Source organism: Nothobranchius furzeri, chromosome 5 (genome assembly GCF_043380555.1).
Source record: "Nothobranchius furzeri strain GRZ-AD chromosome 5, NfurGRZ-RIMD1, whole genome shotgun sequence".
Taxonomy (NCBI): domain Eukaryota; kingdom Metazoa; phylum Chordata; class Actinopteri; order Cyprinodontiformes; family Nothobranchiidae; genus Nothobranchius; species Nothobranchius furzeri.
The window spans coordinates 59,739,608-59,767,346 of record NC_091745.1 but is presented as its reverse complement, the minus strand read 5'-3'; the positions used below and the strand labels follow the sequence as shown (position 1 = coordinate 59,767,346).

The 27,739-nt window shown below is 43.4% G+C and overlaps 1 protein-coding gene across 1 annotated transcript; it reads left to right on the top strand.

The window, feature by feature from the left end:
* Positions 1 to 928: 928 nt before the first annotated feature.
* Positions 929 to 27,739, top strand: si:dkey-7j14.6 (membrane-spanning 4-domains subfamily A member 4A). The gene is made up of 7 exons (XM_054740810.2): positions 929 to 1,154; positions 19,720 to 19,947; positions 20,014 to 20,115; positions 20,218 to 20,274; positions 22,755 to 22,928; positions 23,225 to 23,350; positions 27,341 to 27,739. Exons 2-7 carry the CDS (start codon positions 19,744 to 19,746, stop codon positions 27,392 to 27,394), a joined length of 717 nt encoding a protein of 238 aa, XP_054596785.2. The 5' UTR covers positions 929 to 1,154; positions 19,720 to 19,743; the 3' UTR covers positions 27,395 to 27,739.

The following is a 27,739-nucleotide window of genomic DNA, read 5'->3' as shown; positions in this document are numbered from 1 at the left end:
ATATAAAATATTTTTGTTCTTAAAAATTATTCGTTAATAATTTCATTTTCAAATAAGCATTGATGCAACTGTGACTCAAAAAGAAAAGCAACACACACACAAAAAAGGAGATATCAAGTCAAGTTCAGTGGTGACTAGTGCTATTTTTAGAACATAGCGTGCGGGCACCCCGTGGTTACCCCGAGAGCACCTTGGTGCCCGCGGGCACCACGTTGGTGACCCCTGGCCTACGCTAATGCATTATTAGTTGGAACTCCTGTCTCTGCCCTGAACTGCTTGCAGGTTGTCCAAAACGCCGCTGCTAGGTTTTTAACAAACACAAGTCGACATAGCCATATCACACCAGTCCTGAAATGTCTTCAATGGCTCCCCATCACATTTCGTGTGCGTTTTAAAATATTGATGTTTGTTTTTAAAGCCCTACACGACCTAGCTCCTCCTTATCTGTCCGACCTGCTGACTCCCTATGTACCTACTGTTATGTTGAGGTCAGCTGACCGCCTTCTGCTTTGCATTCCCCGGATGGCCTACAAATCACGAGGTGAACGTGCGTTTGTCCATGCTGCCCCCATGCTCTGGTACTTGTTGCCCATTACAGTTAGGCTGGTATCCTCTCTGCCTGTTTTTAAATCTAGTTTAAATACCTACCTTTATGACTTGGTTATCATATTATAATTTTATAGTTTTTATTGTTGTGTTTTATCTTATTGTTTTTACTTTTGTTTTAATTGGTCCTGCCTGTTCAGCACTTTGGTCAGCTCTCACGCTGTGTCTTAAATTGTGCTATAGAAATAAAGTTGGTATGGTATGGTAAGAAGCTGAAAATCTAGATGGAATTGCCCTTTCCTAAACGGGAACCATAAATGGAGGTTCGTTGGAATGATTTGGGTTTGTGATGCATTCATATACGGTTGGAATTCTAACATTCACTGCAGAATGGCAGTCCCATAACCCACACTGCAACATACGGTCCTCTATTTTATTTCAGTCATTTTCCTCACTTGTATCTTACTTTTTACACGTAAATATTAATCTTTCTTTTGTTTGTTTCATTTTGTGAGTTTCGTATTTCAGTGGTGTTCATGAACGCAGCGTAACTGAAACCAACAAGGTTTCGGTTCGGTGACGGTCCTGAAAGCTGAAAACACCAACGGGTAAGACGACCTAATGTCGATATTTATGTTGTTTTTAAACGTAATACACGGCTTTTGAAAAGTTTTCTGCTTTTCAAAGTTTCACGTTGTTGTAGAAACAGAAATCTGCTTCACAGATTTCTTATATGTCTGTTTTATAATATCTTCAACCACTCTCTTTATTCTGCTCTCCCCACCTATTCCACCTTCCTCATGATCCACTGGTTTCCCTCTTTCCTATTCACTCTCTCTTTCTTAACATTTTTCTTTTAAATCGCAATTGCTTATTCTGGCTCATTTTAAATATATTTTTAAACATTTTCTACGTGCTTATTTATATTTTTACAATTTTTTTATATTTCATGTTTTTGTGAAGCGCCTCGTGATTTTTATCTTGAGAGGCGCTATAGAAATGATATTTTCTTCATCTTCTATTTTATTTCTCAGAACGCTTTGGGCTTGGGGGGCAAAGGGCAAAGGTCAAGAAAAGGACCAGATAATATAAGTGGTCGATTACTAAAGTCTAGCTATTTGTTTTATTTTTAATCATTCCCTAGAAGTCTAGCTTGTTCTCAAAACCCGGAAGTGTTGTTAGATTTAGTTCCTGATGGCATTCTTCCTCCAACGTGAGATGATATCAGTCCAGCAGCTTTAACCAGTTTGAAGCCATACTATACAACGTTTTTATATTTTTAAATACTTTTTTGAACCAGTATGTGCTAAAACGAGCCTTTACAGGGTTAATTATATGTGTCACTCGGACCCCACCATTCTCTGTGGCCCTCACTTGCAACTTCAGAGAATTAAAGTGAAGCTGATGTGCTGGCGCTGCAGTCTGCTTCCAGCACGTTTCCTGCATGTTTCAGATCGTGAACACAGCTGATTTGATTGATTTAGTGAAAACCCACTTCTGTAGAAATGAAAGAAGTCTGTGGAGACATTTCATCAGTTAGATTAAGGTGTTAAAAAGACGAACACACAGCAAGGAGATTGTTTTCACTGTCGGTTTAACATTGAATTAATAACATGCTCTGTGGGATGCTAAAAGCAAGTCAAAACTGTGTCGTTTCCCCTTGAAAACCACTGGAATGGTGAAAAAGGTCTTGGTGGGGCTGATATGCCAGTACTGGTCTGGTTAAGTGCTCTTCAGCATGAGTGTTGAAGGTCCAACATGTCTGTATATTCAGCTTTTAGGTTTTCTGGGAGGAGACCATTTTCATGGCAGACATGTTGTATAGTTGGAGCAAGCCAGGATCTCCAACTCCAACTCTTGCCAGCATACATACATTAATTACAAACTTTATACAGACATAAGAGTTACTCTAACCCAGCCTTTCCACTGGAGGTATAAGATACATGTAACATGATGGATGTGTTTTACCTGCAAGCCAAGCTCTGTCCCACTGGGACACAAAAAGGCAGCTAAAGTGTTTCATGCAACTCATTACGAAATCACTGGAACCACGTGTGATTTGGCAATTTGCCCAACAACAAGCAAGTAGAAACACAAATATCCAAAAAAAAGTCAGGTTTATTTTCTGTTGTTTACCTCGGCCATGGACGTTTCACAGGAAACAACATACGTTTTTTTACTAGTTAAGTAACAGGAAATCTGCACATTACATTAAAAAGTTTTACTGCTTTTGTGTTTGACTTCCTGTCTTGCTCAATCTGAACTGCTGAGCCTAATGCATTCTGGAAGCATAGCACATAAGAAATCAATCAATCAATCAAAGCTTTATTTATATAGCGCCTTCCGCAACCCTGTCGGGTAGCCCAAGGCGCTGAAATAGACTTGATGTGTAAGCAATGTGCGCAAAACAAAAGATCCTGGTGATAATTGAAATTTCATGATTTACTGTCCTCATTCTCTGCCAGCATTACTGATGCAAAGAAAGCTTTCTACACTGACAAAATTCTCAGCTCTACTAACTCTCAGAAACTATTTTCGACATTCAAAACTCTGCTCAACCCTCCATCTCCACCTCCTACCAATAATCTATCAGCTGACACCTTTGCCTTATTCTTCACTGACAAAGTGGCAGCCAGGGTCCGAAATTAAATTTTTTACTCACCGGCCAAGTTGGCTGGTAGATGATGAAAATCTACCGGCCAAGCATATTTTTTACAGGCCAAAATTCTAAATGATTTAGATCTACCTAAAGCATGTTATTCTATATTATGTTGATTCCAAACAGAGTGACAAAATAATTAAAACATCAATTAATAAGAAAAACAACTCTTTTGTCATTTTTACTATTTATTTATTTATTTTTAGAGATTTTTTATGAACTCTTTCATTGAAATCTAGTCAGACTCCTTGTTTTCTCTGTCCATGAAGTCTGGCCTCCTGCTTCTGACACCGTCTTTGTGCCAAAGCATTACAGCCTCATTTGGGTCCTAGTCCTTGATCTCTGGAGAACACAGCTGCACCATAAGAATATCTGAAAGTGTGTCAGGGCTAGGGTTGTCACGGTAACCGGTGTAGCAGTAAACCCCGGTAAAAAAGTTGACAATAATAATAACCGTTTTGTTTTAAAAAAAAATTATCTCGGTGGATTACCGTGGCTGCGATGTAGGCGCGGTGACCCTTACCAGCCACCGTATCATATGCTAAAGTTGCCGGGATAGGCGGAAATGATGTTGGATGCGGCGCTCACGTTTCGCGTACGTTTGTGTTTGTTGCCTGCAGGCGGGAGGAGTATCAGAAATCCATGGAAGATGACTGATAAACATAACTAATTTGGTGCAAACATTTACTTGCTATGTGGCAGATAGAGCTAAAAAATTTACTCGCCAAATGGAGCTATTTGCTCGCATGTGGCGAGTGTTAATTTCGGACCCTGGTGGCAGCTATAAGCAAACAGTTTACTCAACTGGCCACTCCTGAACATTCGCTACCACAAACTCCTTCTAGCCCAACCATCTCAGGCCCTACTGCTTCATTTTCCTCTTTTTCCACTCTCACTGAGAACTGTGTGTCCAAGCTTCTCACGTGCAGCCGCCCTACTACATGCCCACTCAACCCCATTCCGACTAAGCTGCTCCAAGCTATTGCTCCTACAGTAGCCACAGCAGTCACACATGTGATCAACGCTTCCCTGACATTCCCACCTCTCAAGCATGCTCAGGTTAAACCGCTGTTAAAAAAACCCAACTCTTCCTCCAAATCATGTGGAGATTTACCGACCTATCTCTTTCCTCCCTTTTCTGTCAAAAATCATTGAAAAGGTGGCTTTCAAGCAGATCACAGAATACCTCTCACAAAACTGTCTGCTTGACCCTTACCAATCTGGGTTCAAAAAGGGCTACTCCACTGAAACTGCTCTGTTAGCAGTGACTGAATCCTTAAAAGAAGCTAGAGCAACAGGCAAATCCTCAGTGCTTATCCTGCTCGACTTCTCGGCTGCATTTGACACTGTCAACCATGGCTTCCTTTTGTCCACACTCTCTAGCATGGGCATCACAGAGAAAGCACATGCCTGGTTTGAATCGTACCTCACAGGACAATCATTCAGTGTATCTTGGCTTGGACAATCCTCTACCGTGCACCATCTTGCCACAGGAGTCCCCAGGGCTCTGTACTAGGACCTCTTTTTGCCATATACACCACCTCACTGGGTGAGATCATTCGATCACATGCAGATGACACCCAGCTCTATCTGTCATTTCCACCGGATGACCACACTGTCTCTGCAGTCTGCACGAATATCAAACCGTCTCTCTGACATATCAAAATGGATGAAATCCCACCATCTCCAACTCAACCTCTCTAAAACTGAACTACTTGTCGTCCCAGCAAAACCATCCATACAGCACAATATCTCAATCCAAAATGACTTCCTAGCTCTGGCTCCTTCAAAGACAGTTCAAAATCTGGGTGTTGTGATTGATGAACACCTGAGCTTTAAAGATCATGTTGCCTCTGTTGCTCGTTCATGCTGCTTTACGCTGTATAACATACGAAAGATCAGACCATACCTAACACAACATGCCACCCAGCTCCTGGTGCAATCTACTGTCATCTCCCGCCTCGATTACTGCAATGCCCTTCTAACTGGTCTTCCAGGCAGTACTGTGAGACCTCTTCAAATGGTCCAGAACGCAGTGGCACGTCTGGTCTTCAATCAGCCAAAAAGGGCACACGTCACCCCTCTGTTCATTGAGCTCCACTGGCTATCGCTAGCAGCACGCATCAAATTCAAATTGCTAACACTAGCATACAAAGTCTGAGATGGTACGGGTCCCATCTACTAGGGCTGTCGCGGTAACCGCAAGAAGCAAATATCGCGATATTAAGAAACCCACCGCGCTGCATGATGTGCCACCACCATTACTGCACTTGATTAAATCTCACGACAGCGCATGCTGAGAAGGATGGCTGCACTGGTATCAAAACGAAATGTTACTTCGCCCCTTTGGGAACATTTCGACTTTCAGCCAAATGAAAAGGGGGAGCCAGAGAATTTAAATGAGGCAGTCTGTAAAATCTGCGGCAAAACGGTTCAAGTAAAACGAGGAAACGCAACTAATTTAAGGGCTCACCTTGCGACCTACCATCCAGCTAACAAGGCGCGGCTGCCATCGCCTCCTGCCACACAGAGCTGCGGGGCAGCTCATGCCGGTGCCAGCCGACAGCTTGGACTCGGCGAAGCCTTTTCTCGAGTCGGCAAGTACAGCAGAGACAGTGACAGACATAAACACCTGACAGGCGGTGTTACACGGTATCTGGTGGAGGAGATGGTGCCATTTTCTACTGTGGAGAAACCTGCATTCAAGTCGCTTCTTCAGAAAACTGTACAGACTGGACTGTTAAATCACGCTGCCTCGAAACAGTGTTTATGCCCCAGAATCACACATCTGACAACATTGCAGATGCTCTACTCAGCGTGTTTGATGAGTGGTCCCTGGATGAGAAGAAGCTGGCGTGCATAACAACTGATAACGGGGCAAACATCGCCGCAGCAGTGAGACAATTGAGCTGGACTTGGCTGAACTGCTTCGGACATAATTTACACCTGGCAGTGACAAACGCAATGACAAGTGGTAAAGATCGCACATCCCGAGCAATGGGTCTGTGCCACACCTTAGTGGGTGCGTTCTCCCACAGCTGGGTGAAGAGGAGGGATCTGGCAAAAGCACAAGTGGAGCTCCGCCTCCCGCAGCATACGCTCATAATGGTAAAATAGTTTTCAGAAGTTATATTTATGATCTAATTGTATCCCACTGTAATTTCACTTACTAACACAGATAGGCCCAATAAGTCTATGAAAAAATATGAATACTGTGAATAGGATTTATTTTATTTTTTGCCCGAAATTCATAAAACATATATGCAGCCTTAAATAGCAATTGGTGGCTTTATGTGATGCTTAAAAAACATGTTTTGTTTAGAAAGAAATACACTGAAACGAATAAATATTGTTATATATTGACTTTTAATTTAAAAAGAATAGGCAGATTTAATTCATGTTTAAATAATAATATGCCATTACTACGTCCAACCAGGACTGTCCAACAAGATGGGGTTCCAAACAGAAAATGGTGGACCGAGTCTTGGAGCAAATCCCCGCTATTAAAAGGGTTCTGGATGATCGGCGGCATCAGCATCTCATCCCCAGCTGGCAGGACATTGCTGTTTTAGTCAGTGAACGCAGCGTTAAAGCCAGCGGCTGAATTTACGGATCTGCTGTCGGGCGAAAGCTATGTCACGGTTTCATCTATTAAACCTGTCCTTAAACTCCTCACTGAAGAGGTGTTCTAAAATAAAATGTTTTATTTTATTTTAATTACCTTAAAAGACTCAAAGTCTCTTTTTACACTTTATATTTATTTAATCAGGATCGTTGTCAAGTCGACGCCAGAAACAATGAAACACAACTTGAATATCAGATGAACAACAAGGCTTTATTCAACCGGCATTCATACAAGTTATCAATCATGAACGAAACATTTCTCTTACCGTTGCTTATGGGTGGAGAGCTGAACACCCCAGTTAGAAAACGTAATCCATGAACCTCGTCAAATAGAATCCTTCAAACAGCTCTAACAGCTCTGAGCTCTGCTCTGCTCCTTATACATTCCCTGATGTGCGTGCAAAGCTGCACACCTCCACCAAGATTACCTTGATTACATCCTCATGATCACATTATGTTCGGCTCTACCATGATTATCCTCATGATAAGTGTGATTGACAAACAGTAGTGATCAATAACTTGTATAAAGCAATTATACAACAGATGACAAGTTCATTTTTATTACATTCCACTCTTGAACTTTTCATCTAATTTATGTAACATCATGGATCCATCACCATTTCCCCATCAAAACCAACGTCATTTATAACATACCTTGTAGTTCCACTTTAATTTTCATCGTAGTCTTTGCATTATTACCCAATTTATTTCTCTTCTTAATCGAATAACATACACAATGTTAGAATGCTGATTATAATTAATGCTGCAATCATAGGTGGAATTAGCACTTTATTAGCGGTACTTGACATGCCTGTAAATATATCCCACCAATGATGAGCGGAAGCCTGTTCAATCAATGTAGCAACATGTTTTATTTCCCCTTGTGCCACAAGAGTAGACACCATGAGCCTGGAAAGGTTGGACCTATGAGAGTCAATCAATTTTGCCACTTCAGTGGAACCATCCAATGCGCATTTGAATTGTTCCAGTGAGAGTGTCCAAGGGGAGTGTAAAACCTCCCATTGTATCTTAGTCAGCCGACTAGATACAGTGTAATTACTCAACCAATAGGTCACGTTATTCCATTCCCACATATGTATACCCTTGAGACAACCTGAAAAGGGAACTGAAGGTACCTGTGGGGAATTGGTCATTGTAGCCACGCATAAGGTGTTAGGACCCACCTGCCAAAACTGTTCCTCTGGGGGTGTGACCGTCCAATCACAGAGTACGACCCTTGAATCAGTGAAACATGGATTGCTATGTCCTTTTACCAATGGGCAGGCTAAACCCTTATCAGTCTCATCACAGTGTTTTACTTCATATGTTCGATTTGTTTTAACATCCCACCACTCTCCACTAACATGGAGATACCAAAACCCTTTAGTGGTTATCACCGGCAGTATCTGATATCTACACACAGTCATTACTGATGTCATATTATACTGATCCCAGTATCCAGTACACATAGATTTATTACAAATCGTCATTTCTGCATGTAGCTGTAGCCATAATGAACTACTGATGTTCCATAATGTTCGCCATGCATGATAGTTATTACTCATTACCTGTATTTGAAACCTATTTCTCTGTGTCTCAGCATGAATAGTCTGCAAGGAACAGACTGTCCAATTACCTATGTGTGACAAATTATGCAATGCATCATAAGTTTCATTCCAAAGCTTTAGATTCCATTTAAATACACTTTTCCACACATCACTTCCTTCTAACTGACTAGATACAGTCGAAGGCATCCATCTTGCAGTCTTGGTGACAGCTTGTGCGGTGTATTCTCCAGTGTTGGACAGCATAGTTCGTGTCACCTCATTGTCTGCTGTGTTAGCCAGACCATACAAAGTTCCAGTTCCTCCTAGCACGGTGTCATACCATGCTCGCCTCCTCCTGTTACAAGGCGGAATAGGAGGGAATTTCACAGTCCATCGCACATATTCGGCTACCCTTATTTGTCCCATTTGTTGACAAGTGTGAACCAGGGGAGCTACAGCTGTCTGCGTAGCTCTAGCTGTGTCGGGCAGCACCCAGAATATGTACAAATAGGCGTATCCTCCTGTGATTACAGTTCCATTCCTGATCCGGAAATCGCGATCAACCTTCATACTCCAATTTGTGCCATTTTGTATGCAAGTACCATTCCCCTGATGGTATGCACAGATGCGCGCTGCAGAATTAAAGGTTACTGTTGATCCTTGAACCAACACCCCTGGGCTGATCACCCTTCCTCGGATTTTAAGACATCCTCTGCACCGATACATCTTACCGGTAGATGTTAGGTTTCCCAAGTAGCAAGCGTCATTTGCTCTGCATGTGAATGTGCCTTGAGTGCGGTTGGACATACTGCTAACCAATTCCAGATGGCCCATGACCCCTTCTTCCAACACTTGTCCTTCCGTGAGCCCCCAACAGAAATGTGCCCTCAGTGCGATGACAGCGAGGACATGGAGGACGATGACCAAACATCCGACACCACCAGGTCCGTGGAGCCCATCCATCGCCTCGACAAGGGTTCAATCCTTTTGTAGGGGAAGGGGACCCAGTCAACCACCGTCACTCAGACACCCGCCTATGGGATACATACAAAACTGCAGATAGAATGACAAGCATTAATTTTCTCTCCTGTAACATTTGTTTATCGGAATATTAATCCATTTTTCCTCTCCGGGGAACAATACACTTACCACAGCATCTTTTCCCTGTGCAATAATCTCTCCAGCTCTGGGAGGACCATTGAGCTGCTCCACCCACACTTTTGCCCCCGCAGTAAAGTCTGATGATCCAAACCCAGTTTCACCCCTCTGAGTGATAGTGGTAGGTTTAGTAATCTCTTCAACTTTGGACATTACACACCGTTTGATTACTAACTGAGCTATCTTGTCTCCTTTTTCCAGTACCAACGGTTCTTTACCTGTATGCTGACACACCACACCTATTTCCCCTTGATAGTCTGAGTCTATTACCCCAGCTAAAATGGTTAGACCCCTCAAAGCTAAACCACTTCTTGGACACACATGAGCATAAGTTCCTGGTGGACATTGAATTCCCAATCCTGTTTTTACCACTGTCACTTTATTGGTTACTAAAGTGATGCTTTCCAAGATTTTAAGATCTAATCCCACAGAGCCCGCAGTTGCTCTAACAGGGAGTTCTGCCTCAGAAGTTAGTTTCCACATTCGTATAGGAGGGTCAGTAGAAGTTGTTTCCCTTCCTGCCCTGGCAACCATTAGCATCAGTGGAGTAACTCCATCCCCCACGGGTCTGTTATTTAACTGATGTACTGCCCTAGTCAGATTTTCTCTCCATTTGTCCAAAGAATTAGTAACCGATAGTTTCCTTAGTTTCTCTTTCAGTAACCCATTCATTCTCTCAATGAGTCCACTAGCTTTCGGGTGATATGCTACATGATAGATCCATTCTACCGCGTTGTTCTCTGCCCATTCTTTGATCTTATTTCCAGTGAAATGGGTACCATTATCAGTCTGAACCTGCAAAGGTAGTCCATAATAGGTCTCTATTAATGACAGACATTTCAATGTAGCCTCCTGATTGGCGTTATGACACGGATGCACCACCAGTACCCCTGACACCGTATCCACGGCTGTGCATGCATACTTACAGTTTTTACTTTTTGGCAATGGTCCAATGAAATCAATCTGCCAACACTGTCCCGCTTGTTTACCTCGATGTATCTGTCCCTGTATATGTCGAGGGATTCTCTTTTTCTGATGTTGACAAGGTTCACAATCTTCTATGGCAGTTTTAATATCATCAATGATGAGATCTATTCCTCTGTCCCTCGCCCATTTCAATGTTCCCTGCACACCCCAATGTCCAGCAGTAACGTGAGCCCATTTGGCTAATCCAGGACTTGATTGTCTTACAGCCTGAATTTTCACTATCTTATCTACAGTCTGATTATGCAGGGATTCAGGATCATTGTTATTAGTATGAGCATCCACATGTAATACTGACACAGGAATATTTTGGCATTTCTCCCAAATGTCCTTCCATAGGTCAGCTCCCCAAACCTCTTTTGAATGTATCTTCCATTGTGTAGCATGCCAAGTTGGCATCCAAGTTAACATTCCTTGGGCTACTGACCAGGAGTCAGTATAAATACTTACTCCCTGCACCCCAGCCGCCATTATTACCATGTGTACTGCTTTCAACTCCGCCCATTGACTACTCTTTCCTGTCCCTGTGAGTTCCATAACTTGTTGTGTACCAGGGTTAAATGCCCCAGCCTTCCATTTCCTGGTTCCTGCCACATATTGACAGGAACCATCAGTGAACCAGGCTCGCTCCTGCTGCTCTGGGGTGAGTTCGCTCCATCTTACCCCCAGTTTCACAGGAGAATCCTGGATTGGTTTTACCTCAAAAGGCACTTCATCCATTTCTGGAACGTCTGCCACTTGCTCGTGGAGCATTGATACTCCTTTTTCTCCAATGTTTCCCTTTATTTTATCAGGATTGCCATGAATTACCGAGGCCTCCGCCCCAGTGTCAACCAATGCCATTACTGTCTGTACTGATTTTTTCCAATAAATCTGTAATTCCACATGTGGTCTGATATCATTTATTGACCATCCTGAGGCACTGGCAACAACCCGAGCTTGACCTTCATCCTATTCATCATCATGTTCCCTTCGGTGCTGTTTTTTCTTTCTACGCTTCACTGCCGCCACCTGATAACACTCATCTGAACTCTCCTCCTCTGAAGATTCCTTGGGAGGGGCGGAAGGTTCAGCAGGCTTCGACGCCACCTCCCTGATCACATTCTGCAACATTCCAACCAATTCTGACACAGACATCCTGTCGTCCTTTTCAGGACAATGTCTGAACTGACAATGGACCTTCAGTCCCATTTGTCTGCATTTCTCCATCAATGCATTAGTGGGCAATCCATCAATCTCCTCAAACGGCACTCCCGCTTGTCGCAGTGCCCTCCACAGATCTGTTCTAGAGGGGCCCATTGCCCCCCCTTTACGACCCCTTGAATGTGGATCAATCCTGGGTTTATTTTCAGTTCTAGCTCCCTCTCTCCTCGTCTCAGACCAATCACCCAGCGTGGTGAGTTCGCCAAGACGATCTTTTATCGCGGCAAAAGTCTGGTCTGCCGCGCCAAACAACAAGCTGGTCACCATGGGTTTATAATGTGGTGGGGCATGTCTGATGAGGTGATCTCTAGTTGCCTTAGAGATGTTACAGTCCACCACTCCAGCTCCCCCGTTTCGAGCCACTTGCTCTCTAATAGTGAGTCTGGTGAGCCGCTGAATGGCATCTCTCACTGTCTGCCATTGCCCTTTAATCTCAGACCAGTCCGCCGTGGTAGGATAGATTACATGACATGCCAGAGCATATGCATCCCCCACATTGAAATCTTCATCAGCTGGCAATGCCCGGACTGTAGCCCGGTATTCAGCATTTATCTGTGCATCAGTACTTAATCCTGAAAATCTCATGGCATCACCGGCATCTATGGCTATATCACACGCGCCATCCTCCATAAGGCGATTAAGCCAGGAGTCAGTTGGTTCGCCTGGGCGCTGTTTCAGCTTCCCATTCATGTGATTTAACTCATCTTGTGAATAATCCTCTAGCGTTGTTAGCAGCCTAGGGGCGGGTTGTGGCTGCTGTTGTAACATCCTTCTTATATTACCCGCCTCATCGAGTTCCGGCCGTCCCTGATCATCCACCATATCTACCAGTATTGGTGGAATAATTTGCTGTTCTCGCCGACGCCTAGTAATAGGTCTTTGTTCTGACATCTTTATCCCCTGTAATGATGGATACAAGGGCTGAGGTGGTGGGTCAGGTTTAATCGCCCACTCCTCCTCCTCATCATCCCCCCAAAGATCCCCGTTCCATTTCTCTGGGTTCCAATCTTCACCAACATTCTTTACAAACGCCCGGATCTGAGCAGGACCTGCTCTACGAGGTCGCTTCTTTTCCTTCCTTTGCGCTCGAGACACAAAAGTCAGCGTTTTATCCAAAACATTCTGAGCATGCTTTAGCTCTTTCCCCATCACACACACTCTCTGCTCAAACTCTGAGCATGATTTTTCAACTTCTTCAGCATGGATTTTCTCCTGCGCCGCTCGCTCTCTACAACTGCTCAATTCTAACTCCTGTTTTTTCCATGCTTCTGCAAAAAGCCACATCATATCTCTCACTCCTGCCAGCGGCGCTTTTTCTTTAACTTCTATCCGCGTCAAACGGTCCAGCACCACGGCGGGGCTGACCACTCCATTTAACTCTCCCCACGGCCCAGGGCGTCCACCGCGCTGCCTTAACATATCACCAATGGTTCGGAACTCCTCCGTTTCCCAGCCGGGAATCGGCACGGGAATCGGCGTTCCCTCCCCAGAAGCACTCGGCTCCTTTTTGCTTCTCCAAAAACACTTCATTGTTGCTGGAATAGCTTGACTGATCCTGTTCGTGACGCCAAAAAATGTTCTAAAATAAAATGTTTTATTTTATTTTAATTACCTTAAAAGACTCAAAGTCTCTTTTTACACTTTATATTTATTTAATCAGGATCGTTGTCAAGTCGACGCCAGAAACAATGAAACACAACTTGAATATCAGATGAACAACAAGGCTTTATTCAACCGGCATTCATACAAGTTATCAATCATGAACGAAACATTTCTCTTACCGTTGCTTATGGGTGGAGAGCTGAACACCCCAGTTAGAAAACGTAATCCATGAACCTCGTCAAATAGAATCCTTCAAACAGCTCTAACAGCTCTGAGCTCTGCTCTGCTCCTTATACATTCCCTGATGTGCGTGCAAAGCTGCACACCTCCACCAAGATTACCTTGATTACATCCTCATGATCACATTATGTTCGGCTCTACCATGATTATCCTCATGATAAGTGTGATTGACAAACAGTAGTGATCAATAACTTGTATAAAGCAATTATACAACAGATGACAAGTTCATTTTTATTACAAGAGGTTTTAAAACCATCAGACGAAGACACCACTCTGACCTCGGACATCAAGCAGAAGATGTGCGGTGTTCTCGAGGAGAAGTACAGACCAGCAGCTCTACAAAAAACGTTGGCAAGGTCCTGCTTGCTGGACCCAAGATATCGAGGCAACAATTCTGATGATGATGGTGAGGTAAAGTACGCACTGATCGAGGAGATAGTACACATGGAAGATGGAGGGAGCGATGCCAGTGCGTCAGCTGCAGCCCAGCCAGAGACCTTGGAGCAGGCAGTGCTGCCACCAGCGGCAAAGAAAAAAACGCTTGGAGACCTGCTGAAGTCACGGACAAGCACGTCTTCTGCAACCGTCCCGAAGAGAGTTATGGGCCATTCCCATCTGTACCGGGTCGGCCCGGGCCGGATAGTGTAGGTTGTTTACATATCTGGGTGGCCTGGTATTTTTCCGGGCCAACCAAGGCTCATTCTCAGCCCTCTTCTCGAGGGGGTCTGCTTCAGGCCGACCAGGGCCAACACACCCACTGCTGACAGCAAATTCACACCTTCCATTAGAGCAAGCCTCTGATTGGTGGGTAGAATCAGCCCACATGGGCTTAAGGCAAGGATGTGTGGAATCAACCGGGCCATGCTGGGGCCGACTGGGGCTACCCGGCCCGGGCCGACCCGGTACAGATGGGAATGGCCCATTAGAGCCGAGCTGGAGCTCACTCGCTACCTGCAGGAGGAACCCATTGACCCTAATGAAAACCCTCTGACATGGTGGCGCAACAACCATGAGAGATTTCCATTGCTCTCTATAGTCGCACACAAGTACATGTGTATTTGCACAACAAGCGCACCATCCAAGAGGGTTTTTAGTGTCGCTGGAATTGTTGCCACCCCTCTCAGATCCTCTCTCAAACCGCATAAGGTTAACATGCTGGTTTTCCTTGCGCGTAACAAGGACTTGACCGAGTTATAAATCACAGTTATTCTTGTGTGTGAAAGTGAAATGACCGTGCCTGGGACATCTCATTTTGTATACTTTATTTTAAACTACAAAACAAAACGGGCACTTTTTTATTTCTGTTAGATGTTGCAGCCAAATTTGCATTTCAAAGTTAAACCTCCTGAATGTTGTTTTTAAGTTCAGTCAGAGAATGCCGTTACTGCCCTTTGATCTGCATTCAATAAAGTGTTAAAAATGGCCATGTATTTTTTCTAACATTTTTTAAATGTGTAAGCACAATGTTTCAAAGGAAATATTGCCATGAGTTTAGTAATTAACAAACAAATTTGCTAAGTACATTACAGTTTTTCTCGATTGGTTTGGCTCTATTCCTGAAACCGAGATGACATTCTCAAAACCATAAGGTCATTTGGCCAAACAGTCTGACAGTGCTGCCCAACATTATAGCTCACTAGCAAAATCAAATATCTTTCCCCAAACTCTTCGTCCATGCTTCAAAAGCAGATTCCTTTCCCATATAAAAGGTCAGTACAGTCAAAATAGCACAGATCCTTCTCAATTGCCTTGGCACATGTGCATTCATTTAGTGCTTTTGTCAAAATAACCTGGATGGTTTAGCACAACACCATGGATCCCCTGCAAAAGCTCATTTCTCTCCCAAAAGAGTTTATCCATGTGTCAAAACTAAATATCCTTCCCATATAAATAGTTAATGCCCCCAAAATGCATTATACCTTTGGCATTGTTTAAGCACTGCAAGTCAAAATGCTCAGACGTTGTGTCACTGAGGCACAGGTCTAGCAACAGAATACCACTATGAATAAAACCAATAGATTTCACAGTAAAATCGGCCTCCAATTAACCACTCGTACTCAAGGAAACTGTAAACATTTTCATTTGTACAAAGAAATGTTAACATTAGAGAACATACTGTGAAAAGAAAACATATACAGGATTCTGTAAATGTGAACAGTTATAAACACAAACAAAAAACAAAACAAAAAACAAAACAAAAAACAAAAACAACTCTAGCCTACCATACTGTAAATAAGGTTTCAGAACTATAGTACAGTACTATTTTCAGTGGTCGCCATTGTCACCCTCTCTTTCTTGGCCACCATCCTCATCCTCCTGGCCATCGACGCGCTGCTCTCTGTCAGGCCATAAATTCTCATCCACATCACGACAGATATTTTCTCGTGCGATGCAGCGAGGGAAGAAACGGCGTGAATGTCTCAACCATCCCCTAACTGAGATCCCCTGTGATGTCCTCACATGCAGCATCCATTGCATGCAGCAGGGCCCTCTGGTCTTGAGCCTGATGCTCATACACCCTCCACCTCCAAGCTGAAAAAAACTCCTCAATTGGATTTAGGAAAGGAGAGTAAGGTGGAAGAAACTCCTTTAGCATCCGGGGATGGGTGGTGAACCAGGTTCTGATGCGTGGGCCGCGGTGGAAGTTCACATTATCCCACACAATGACATAATGTGGTCGCTGAGGTCCTTCTACACCTCTCTCATTTTCTTGGATCAGATCAGTATAAAGGTGGTCCAAAAAATTGAGGAGCTTTTATGTATTGTAGGGCCCTAAACTGGGAATGTGTGTGGCCACACCTCTTTCTGATATAGCGGCACACATTGTTATATTTGCCCCTCGCTGGCCTGGGACATCCACAGTGGCTCGGTGGCCAATGATGTTACGGCCACGCCTTCGACCTTTGGCCAGGTTGAAGCCAGCTTCATCAACGAACACTAGGGTGTGAGGGCTGTCGTTGCCTTCTAATGCCATTATTCTCTACAATAGAATAGAAATAAATCTAATCAGTCAAGTAGAGACAGATACTGCAGGGAGGATCTAAATTACTGTACAAACAGGGAGTGGGAAACTGATGACAATTTCTAGGCAAAATGCTCTAGTCACACAAAGCTGCATTCTGAAGGTGAAAAGGATACCGCAAAACAAGAAAACAGTGGTAACCATGTCTTACTGTAATAGTGTTACAATGATAGACAACCAGTAGTTGACTTACATGCACATACTGGTACCGCAGCCCTTTCACTCTGTCAGAGTTTCTCTCAAATGGTACCCTGTAAATCTGTTTCATGGTCATCTGATGTTTCTTCAATACCTGGTCTATTGTGGAGATGCTGATAGAGTTCATATTTTGGAACATTACATTGTCTAGCAGGATTGCATTACAAATCTGTCTCAGTGTGATGGCATTATTTGCAATGACCATGTTGCATATTTCCCATTCTTGTTCATTTAGAAGTTTTCTTCTGCCACCCACTTGAGGCTGTCGTCCAATCCTAGACATACAAGTCAAAGGTCAACACTGTAAATTTGTTACAAAATGAGCTACCACTGTAATTGTACTGCTGTCCTATGGTACTAGAAGTGTGATGCACTGCACAGTGACTGGAATACTATTCACAGTATTTTCTCCATTTTTCTGTCTTTGTCATTTTTATAGTATCATATAACATCACATGACGATATTACAGTACACTAGGCCTACACACACACCAACACTGAATAGTTCAATAGCATAGTTCTGTACCTGTTTTCTCTGTGAAAGGTTTGGATGATGGAGGAGACTGTAGACCGAGCCACATTAGGCTGCACTCGGCGACCTGCCTCTGCCATTGTGAGGCTATGGTTTATAACGTGGTCAGTAAGGGTGGCCCGGATTTCATCTGGGACATCATGGTGCCTCCGTGCTCCTCAGCCTCTTCCCCCTATTCCTCCACGCATTCTCACTCCTCCTCTTCCTCTTCTTCTTCCTCCTCTTTCTCGAGCAGGAAGTTGCTGTTGTACTTGGCCAGGTGCTTCCATGTTCACACTGCAAATGAAACTGGCCCCGGGCCAAGCTCTGTCTATATACTTTTGGCAGCAGTCATGATCATAGACAACACCTGTCAGGTATCTGAACAACCTGTTTGATTGGTCATCTGAGATGTGGGAGGCTGCTCTTTCGTTAGTTCTAACTTCACCTGATTGATTGTCAAGTACTGTCATAACTTTATCAAATGTTCCAAGATATTCTTTCATGGTATTATATTTTTGATTAATTTTGACAGTTGAACAGACAATTGTGCATATGATGACTTACACAATGAAACCATGCTGATATGTTGTGGAGTGAGTGACCATTTCACTGACAAATCAACTAATTAGTTTAGATCGGCAAGATCTATTTATTTGGGAAATGTGCTAAATGTGGGCTCATTGTGCTAACTGTAGCTACTTGTACATAATCATTTGAAAAGAAGCACAGAGTCACTTGAGACATGTACTAAAGCATTTGCAATTTGATTAAACCAATGAAAACTGACATTCTGTTGTGAACAATTGCAAGGTGGTTTGGAGATTTGTCCATGTTATTTTTTGAATGTCATCTCGGTTTCAGGAAATGAGCCAAACCAATCGAGAAAAACTGTAATAAAAACAGGGTGCAATAATATCGCATACCGCAAGAGCTGCCCTGACTCACCGCAGGGGGAATTCCTCAACCGCGACAGCCCTACCATCTACCTGAATCCTCTTGCATACGTCCCGGCCGCTCCGGTCATCACAGGATCGTCGGCTAGCAGTGCCTACACCACGCTCAGGACAATCCAGGCTCTTCACATGCATCGTTCCACAAATGTGGAATGACCTACCAAGCACTACCAGAACAGGGGCTTCCTTTTCAATTTTCAAGAAACTCCTGAAGACCCTGCTCTTCAGAGAGCATCTTCTAAACTAGCACCCTCCCTGCACCCGTCCCCCCTCTCTACTGTCCACTCCTTGTTCCCTCCTTTCCATGATGGATGTCAAGTTGTTGTTGTTAGCCTCAAGGGCAACATGCCGATTATCACTTGTAAGTTGCTTTGGACTAAAGTGTCTGCTGAAAACATAAACATAAACGATGTGTATCTAGTATGCTTCCAAAACGTGACCCATTGCAACTGGTGGAAACGCACTCATCCACTATGGCTGTGGCTAATTGCTGCATACTACGTTTTGCGACTGTTACTTGACACTCACTCGCCCGGTTATAGAGTTTTGATTATACTATTGGGTGTGTTATTGGGATTATATTAATGTAATTTTTAAATATATAACCATGGTAACCTCAGCACAGACAAAACCTTTCTAATCATCAGTGATACCCCACAAGGTGAACTCTTGGGTGGAGTCCTCTTCCGAGGGAGACTGTCAGTCTTCTTTAGCCTCTTCCATTTTCTAACAATTACTCCAACATTTGATCTTTTTTTCCCCAAGATGCTTGGCAATCCCCCCATAGCCCTTTCCAGCCTGGTGAAGGTCCACAGTGTTGTCTCTGGGGTCTTTTGAAGGCTCTCTGGTCACGTCTATGGTAGTAGTTGGAGTCAGACTGACTGGGGTGAACAGGTGTCTTTAACAAGCAGAGTAACAGGTCTTTGACAGCCAGAATTCTTGCTGGTTGCCAGGCATTAAAATACTTATGTGCAGCAGCCCATCAGAGGGACAGCTCATGTTAGATGTTTTGGACATAGAGAAGCCAGGCTGAGATGTTTGGACATGTTCACAGGAGAGACAATGATGACATACGTAGAAGGATGCTGAGGTGGGAGCCACTAAGCAGGAGGCTGAGAGGAAGACCAACAAGGAGACTTATGGATGTGATGAAGATGGGCATGAAGGGTAGAGGATGCAGAAGACAGGACTAAATGGAAACAGATGATAGACTGTGAAGATGCCTGAATGGACAAGCCCAAAGAGACAAAAGAAGCTGATCTCAAATACCAAAACCAATGTCATTGTCTTTTTATTTTTAACTTGTTTTTCTTACTATTTCTTTGTTTGAATCTTTTTTTCGTTACATCGGAGAATTGAAGACACGAGGAAACCCAAAAAAAGTTCTGATCCAGATGAGCAATAGATACACAATAGTTTAATTTCCCCAGTTTTGTAGTTTTAATATTATTATGTATTTATTTTTCCAGAAATCCATTCTAACTTTAGTTGTCATGGCGACCACATCCATCACCACCGCCGGTGGAGTTGTGATCGTAACTCAAGTCATCCCCAAAGATGACTCCTCCATTCCGCTCCAGACTCCTGCAAACTCTGCATCAAAGGCTCCACCCACTGATGCAACGACTCCGCCTCCTCCTTCTAAAGAAGTAACAAAGGCCTCCACCTTCCTGCGTGGGGAGCCCCATGGCCTCGGGGTGAGACTCTGGTCTTATGTGACTGGCTGACCGGACTGAACCATTTAACATGTTGTGTGATTTCAGGTTGTCCAGATCTTCATCGGTCTGCTGTGTGTTGTGTTTAGTCTGACCGCTATCCTCTCACCAACCATGATGGTCCACGCCCCGTTTGCCCTCGGAGCTATGGTGCGTACACACCTCAGAGCTCCAGAACACACAGCTTACAGACAGAAGGAAAAGTGACCTTTTAAGTTGTGGGATGAAACCTTTTGTCTCTGCTCTTCTCAGTTTGTTGTTTCAGGCTCTCTGTCAGTGATGGCCAGAAATGGAACTTCCGTCAGACTGGTCAGTTTTTATTTTATTATCCTCAGTTTTTATAAGGCGAATGCTGCTGCTTCTTCTTCTTTCTTTTTTCTCCTTCTTCTTGATGTGGACTTGTTTGAAGTGTGGATCAAGGGTGCAAAAGGGGGCATGATCAAACTACGCACTTGAGAATCGGGACACCCTACATACTGGATCACGCAATTGATCGCGCATGGGTGGAAGTGCGAGTATTGGGACCAGCATAGGCGTCATTTTAACCGGGGACGCCGGGGACATGTCCCCGGCAAAATTTGTGATTGGCAGCTGTGTCCCCCCCCCCACTTTCAAAAAAGCCTGCTGATGAGGATTTTTGTTTTACCAGCTCAGATCTTATACCAGGGGTCGGCAACCTGTTCCCATCAAAGAGCCATTATTACCCATTTCCCACGGTAATTTTGGACGGACCTTAATAAGCAGTGACTTAAGTGAAGCAGGCAGGTCGCGCAAGAAAATTTAGTTTAAAAAGATGTCATAAATGTGTTCCTCCGTCATTTTAATTTATAAAATATGAAGTAAAAACTCACAATTTAATTTTCATTCATTTGTCATTAATATTTAGTCTACACCCGTGCGTTAAGTGGACCATCTTCCAGTAAACGCAAAGCATCCAGTCCACCTCTCCAAATGCGTAAAATGTGCATCAGCCGCTAGTTAGGCGCGCCGCGCACCATCAGCTACGTCAGCCCAGACAAGAGCAGAGCAACTAGAGAAAGAATAGAGGATAATTGTGTCTGGATGTGGATGGAGATTACATTTTACAGCAGCCTGATCATCATTTAAATACGTAACCCATCACCTGTCTTCTAGTCCACGCTATCAGCATTATTTTAATTGGTGTGTGTGTGTGTGTGTGTGTGTGTGTGTGTTTTCCACTTCAAACACTGGTCTAACCAACCAGACCAGCGTGTCCAGTAACATATTAATGTTACAATTAAACAGTTTCACTTCATGTAGGCTAGGAATGTTTCACCTGCCATGGCCCGACCGCTTCTGCTCCACATGAACTTTGTGCGTGATCAAATGTCTCTACGCGTCATGCGTCTCCATATTAGAGACGGGAACAAGCGCTGTTCAGCCAAAGTTTCATAATTTCATAAAAAGAACATTTTTCCAAGTGACACATCCCTCAGAGAGACCGGGTTTCCAGACTGTTTCAGTGGGAGGAAATCTTATCGCATGCACCGTGGTTCTGCACTGCGCTGCGAACCCCAGATCTTCAGCTCACTGTCCACCGTGGGCGCTCCGAGCCGCGCTGAACACAGTGTCTAGTATAAAGCTCTGATGTTCTGATGGGAATCTTTTACCTCCGCGATGTGCGTTAACGATTAAAATGTCAGCTCATCCATGCGCATCAGTGTGCGTCGGGGTAATTCTTTCAAACCAAGCAACATCCTTGAGTTCATCTGTCAAAATAAACAGTCAAATGGAAATATATGTAACCTGCCGTTTAACTGTTTTGCCTTCTTGTGAAGATTGTTGCAAAGAGAAACAATTAAACTTGATTAACCCCAGAGCCACCCAGAGAACCAGAGCGCATGCAGGAAGGTTCCTCCCACTGAAGCAAGTATTTTCCAAACCCTGTCTCTCAGAGAGACTTGTCACTTAGAAAATGTTCCCTGATTATGAAACTTTGGCTGAATAGTGCTTGTTCCTGTCTCCAGTGTGGCGACACATCCAGGAGCCGTCTGAGGAGAATCCCAGAATCTCACATCCTCTTCAGCTCAGAAAGCGCCTATATGATTACGCACAAGCGTGACCCGTCAACCCGGTCTCACAGTAAGACCGGGTTGGACCTGTTCAGGTTTACGCAGACAATCTTTACATAGAATTGGCATACAGATGTAAAATTAATGCAGTAAAATATAAAGCATTTTATTTAAATATCCATTCATTATTCTACAAGCACAGAGAGCCGCATCAGATGGATGGAAGAGCCGTATGCGGCTCCAGAGCCGCGGATTGCCGACCCCTGTGCTAGCCTACTTTATTGTCCCCAGCAATTTTTAAACCCCAATCAAGTGTATGGTTATTGTCCCCAGCAATTCTGACAACAAACTGACGCCCTTGGGGACCAGGACCAGTCAAATGTCTTGACAAGACATTTGTCTTCTTTCTTTCTTTCTTTCTTTCTTTCTTTCTTTCTTTCTTTCTTTCTTTCTTTCTTTCTTTCTTTCTTTCTTTCTTTCTTTCTTTCTTTCTTTCTTTTTCTTTCTTTCTTTCTTTCTTTCCATTTTCTAACAATTTTTCTTTCTTTCTTTCTTTCTTTCTTTCTTTCTTTCTTTCTTTCTTTCTTCTTCCTCCTTCTCCCCCAATAAGTTGTGTGTAACAGTTAAAAGAAGTTTGTTGGACTAAACTAGTAAACCTTTAGTTCTGGTACCATTTATTACTGGACTTCTGAGACATCAGAAAAGGAATTATTAAAGGTTCAGTCAAACAACCAGGAAGTATGTGTGTTTCCTCAGGTGTGTGTGTCTCTGCTGTTCAACACATTCAGCGCCGTCCTTGGCCTGGTGGGTGTGGTCTACCTCTGTTTCCTGCTGGCTGACACTCCTCCCGCTGACAAGATTTGTAGCAGTGCTGATGACAGCAGCACCTTGTACCAATCAAAGTGTTCCAGCAATTTGTGGAGGTTGAATGTAAGTCAAATCTCTGATATTAATCTGAAACTATTATGTTAAACCTCCAACTCTAATCTTTGTCTGATGAATTCATCAGACTGTGGGAGGGGGGTAGACGACCTCCCCTATGGGGGAGTAGGGGTGGACAAGGGGACACAGCATCAGATGACTATCATCGATGAGGAGCAGCAGCAGCTCTCCTCTGAGCTCCTCCGGGAGGATGGAGCTCCTCTCTTAAGGCTGAAACTGGCTTCATTAGCAGCTACAGAACTTTTATTATTCCTCTCTTCTCTCTTTTTAATTTCATCTTTCAGATTATTCTGTACGGACTTCTGGGCCTCTTCCTGGTTCTGTTCATCCTTCAAGTTTGTGTCTCCATCACAATTTCGATTTTCTCTGGAAGATTGCTCCGGAGCTACAAACGTTATTCTCACCTCACGGTAAGAGCTGAATTTCTGGATCATTCCTCCTGGATGCTGAGGCGAAATGATGCTCCGATAATTTATGAGGAAAAAGCCAACAGCTGCATAAAGACCTGTGTTGGTGTGTTTGATTAAAATCAGCAGCAAGTGATGCTCAAGTTAATCAAAAATAGTTAATTTAATGACAAAAACATAAAATACACGAGGGGATAAAATATGCAAAACTCAACTTTGGCAATTTTTTGCCCTGCCATGTGGGTCTCTACTGCCAATCTCCAGATGTTAATTAAAAACTGTCTAATCTGTTTTTGTCTGTGTAGTTTCAGGAACAGGCCTAAAATAAGTTGTTTCAATAAGTTTCTGTTTGTGACATCACAAACAGGGAAATGTGCATAGAACCCCATCCCCATCTGTTGATGCTGGAGGAGCAGCAACTACTCCGAGCTCCTCTTGATATCCAAACTCCTTGCCTCATAGCCTCAGCCAATCGGCATGGGTGGACGTGGCCAGCAACAACTTGTTTATTAACGTAACAGTAAACAGTTTCCAGATCCTTTGTCCTACTGGTTTAACCTAGTCTGATCCCCAATAGAAATGAATGTGATAGGTTGGTGGACGAGGCCTATTTTCTGAAATAGTGCCCCCTAGAACCATTAAAACTGTCAGCCCCAAGCCATGCTTTAATTGAGAACTACGAAATTTGGTACACTAATGTAGTGCCTTGGGACCTACAAAAAAGTCTCTTGGAGCCAAGGTCAATGTCTTACAGGAAGTCGGCCATTTTGGCCCAAGTACTCTATTTAGTGGTTTTCGCACACGTCTTTTGGAAAGTGATGCCCCATCGCCCTTTTCACCAATCGCCTTCAAACTTCTGCTATAGACTCTTGTCATAGGGGGAAAAATTCAACCGTCGGATTTTTCAAAAGTTGAAAGGTATGGGCGTGACTAAGCCTCAAACTTTGACCTGTTGCCACGCCACTTTTTTTCACAGCTCCCTATTGGACTCCTTTCTCCCAATCACCAGCAATCTCAGGCAAATAGCAGTAGATAAGTTGAGGTCACTTGGTCTCCGGTGCTGGCAGGTTTTGAAAAAAGGCGGGCCTTTGGGAGCATGGCGAAATTCGCCATCACGCCATGAAAATACCTTTGCCTCTCATTTCCTCAGTTATCGTTATTTTGCTACGAATTCTCTGGTTGATCCTAGTCTGACCACCAATAGAAATGGACGTGATAGGTTTGTGGGTGTGGCCTATTTTCAGAAATAGCGCCCCCTAGGACCATTAAAACTGTCTGCCCCAAGCCATGCTTTGACTGAGGATTACGAAATTTGGTACACTAATGTAGTGTCTCAGGACTTACAACAAAGTCTCGGAGCCAAGCGCAAAGTCGCACTGGAGGTCAGCCATTTTGGTCCAAATACTTGATTTAGTGGTTTTCGCACACGTAGTTTGGTGAGTGATGCCCCATCGCCCTTTTCACCAATCACCTTCAAACTTCTGCTATATACTCTTAAGACATAGGGGAAAAAATTCAACCATAGAATTTTTCAAAAGTTGAAAGATGTGGGCATGGCTAAGCCTCAAACTTTGACCTTTCGCCATTAGATTACTTGACATAACTCCCTTGTGCATGATCAGATCCATATCAAACATTGTCCGTGTGATCACTGACCACATCTCAAGACAATGACAATGTGGACAGCTGACATCACCTAAGCCCCGCCCCCTGACAACAGGAAGTCGATTGTTTTATGGTGAATTGCCCATATTTGTCCCCTCTTAATTTAGTCAACATGACATTAAGGTCATGCACTGTCTTCATGATGCTGTAATGACCATTCAGTTCTGAGAGCTTTCCAGAAAGGGAGGGGCTTTGATGCCATGGCGAATTCTGGCGTGACGCCGTGACCTTATGTTTGATTGTAACTTCCGCAAACAGCCTCTGATCTGCACGAGATTGAACATGGCAATCAACAATCATGCCCTTTAGCCAATGAGGCGCAAACAGTTGGTGAACGTTGTATATCACCACAGCGCCCACACAATACCTTTAAAACTGTAATAACTCGTACAGATGAGGTCACAACTGCACCAAACTGGCTATGTGTCATCACACTAAGGCACTCAACACAATCCTGTGGTCATTGGTTGATATCGCTTTACCTCCGCCCCTGACAGATATTAGGCTCTGAATAACACATGCATGATGCAATTCACACCAAACTGCACACAGATGATTGTTGTCAACCTATAAACTGCTTCATGGAATATTTCCTAAATTTGGGACAGTGCCCCCTAGATACAATAAAGCCTTTGTAACTTCTGCAAAAAAGCTCCAAACTATATCAAACATGGTGGGAGTCATCACACAACTGCAATCAACACATGTATGTGCTCACTCATTCAAATCACTCTAATTCCACCCACTTACAGCCTTTTGGCTCTAGATGATCCATACAACGTTTGATTGATGCCAAATTAACAGAAACCCATCTTTGATGACCAAAGATGACCTCTATGGGATTTAGTTGTAAATGGTCACAGCGCACCCTAGATGGGTTCAAACTTTATCAACTTCTAAAGACAAGGTCAGAATGGCATTATACTTGGCTTGTGTCATCACGTGACTGCAGCAAACACATTGATGTGGTTGTTGGTTCAAAACCCTTTAGTTCCGCCCTCTTTCAGCTCTTTGGCTCTAGAAAGCACATGCAACATCTGATTGATGCCAAACTACCACAAAACCATCTTTGACTCCCTAAGAGGACCTCAATGAGATTTTTATGTAATTGGTCACAGCGCCCTCTAGATAAGATTAAGAGTTAGTTACTTCCTAATACAAGGTCAGAATGGCATTAAACTTGGCTTGTGTCATCATATGACTGCACCAAACACATTGATGTGGTTGTTGGTTCAAACCCCTTTAGCTCCATCCCCTTTCGGCTCTCTGGCTCTAGTTAACACACACAACGTCTGATTTATGCCAAAATAACAGAAAACCACCTTTGTCAACCAAAGCTGACCTCAATGGGATTTTTCTGTAGTTGGTCACAGCGACCCCTAGATAACTTTAACCTTCAATGACTTCAAAAAAACGTGGTCAGAATAGCATTAAACTTGGTCTGTGTCGTCACACCACCGGTGTGGTAAAGATAGAGTATCCCCTAGTGGTTAGATGTGTAATTTAATGGTGGGCTCAGAGAAGATGCTGAGTCAGGGTGAGGTGCAGACGAGGAGACTGTTCGTGGTTTCTGGTGTCGGGGTGGTCGATGTTAATGTTCAGCAGACGTACCCGGGTGCACCAGACTACCGGCCAGGCCGGAACGGCGCGGAGCTGCGAAGGCCGAACGACGCTGCTTGCAGCTTTAATTTTATTTATTCTTTATTTAACCAGGAAGGTCCCATTGAGATTAAAAACCTCATTTTCAAAGGAGTCCTGGCCAAGGCAGCAAAAGATAGAGCACAGCATGAGAGCAGTTTCTTAGTTATTTCATTCTTGGAATATTCTAATGATTTTTGGTGTGAATTCAGAAATCTGTGGTTTATTTTCCTTTTCATTACCTTATTGTCAATGTTTTATAGAACAATACAAGTGATGTAAAAGTGAAGTCATGATTAGAATAATTTAATAAGTTAAAATCTATAAGTCTTTACTTTCTAATGAACTGGTTATTTTGTAAAATCTCATGGGAAAATATAGTTGCTGCTGATAGTCAGCAAACCCGCGACCATGACAGGCAAAAACCCTGAATCATCTAAACCACTTATGTGAGTTCTGAGATGTTCCTGTGGGACAAAGCTGCGGCGTCTCTTTGAGTGTCACAGTTCACCCAGTTCAATGGCTGTGATGGAGCTGATTGGTTCAACAAAGAAAGTTCCACCTCTGAGTTGTGATTTAAAGGGAAATACAGTTTTATTTATGTTTAACATTTAGTTGTTACAGATAGAAAAACCATGACTCAGCATTTGAACCTGAACTGATTCTGCAGCCTACAATCTTGACCTGCAGGTGGATGACAGCAGCATTCCTGTTGAGTCGGACCTCCAATCCAACTCTCCCTGAGAGGGGATGGAGGGCTCCATCTCCATCCGTCTCTCCGTGGAATCCATCACTGATCTTTATGTATTTCCTGGTTCTAGTGTTGACGGTTCTAAACCGTGTAAATGTGATTTTTAGTGATTGAATCTTGCAATAATAGCTTACTGCCTGTGTGTATCTACCGGTACTTTTTTTTTCTTTGAATTATTCTCTTAAGTGTATCAATAAAGTCTATTCTTTTCTAAACCAGCTTGATCAAGTATAACAAATTCAAATCAGCAGTTTTCAGATTGTAAAGATAAAATTTCTATGAAATGTAACTTAAAACTGGTTTTATTTCAGAATTAAACGGGAGAAAATACTATAAAA

What these genes read in the sequence shown, in the direction of transcription:
- si:dkey-7j14.6 (XM_054740810.2), top strand. Translation starts at nt 19,744, where the DNA reads ATGGCGACCACATCCATCACCACCGCCGGTGGAGTTGTGATCGTAACT. An exon ending in CGTTTGCCCTCGGAGCTATG is followed by an intron (nt 20,116 to 20,217) that starts GTGCGTACACAC and finishes TGCTCTTCTCAG; the next exon opens with TTTGTTGTTTCAGGCTCTCT. An exon ending in ATGGAACTTCCGTCAGACTG is followed by an intron (nt 20,275 to 22,754) that starts GTCAGTTTTTAT and finishes GTGTTTCCTCAG; the next exon opens with GTGTGTGTGTCTCTGCTGTT.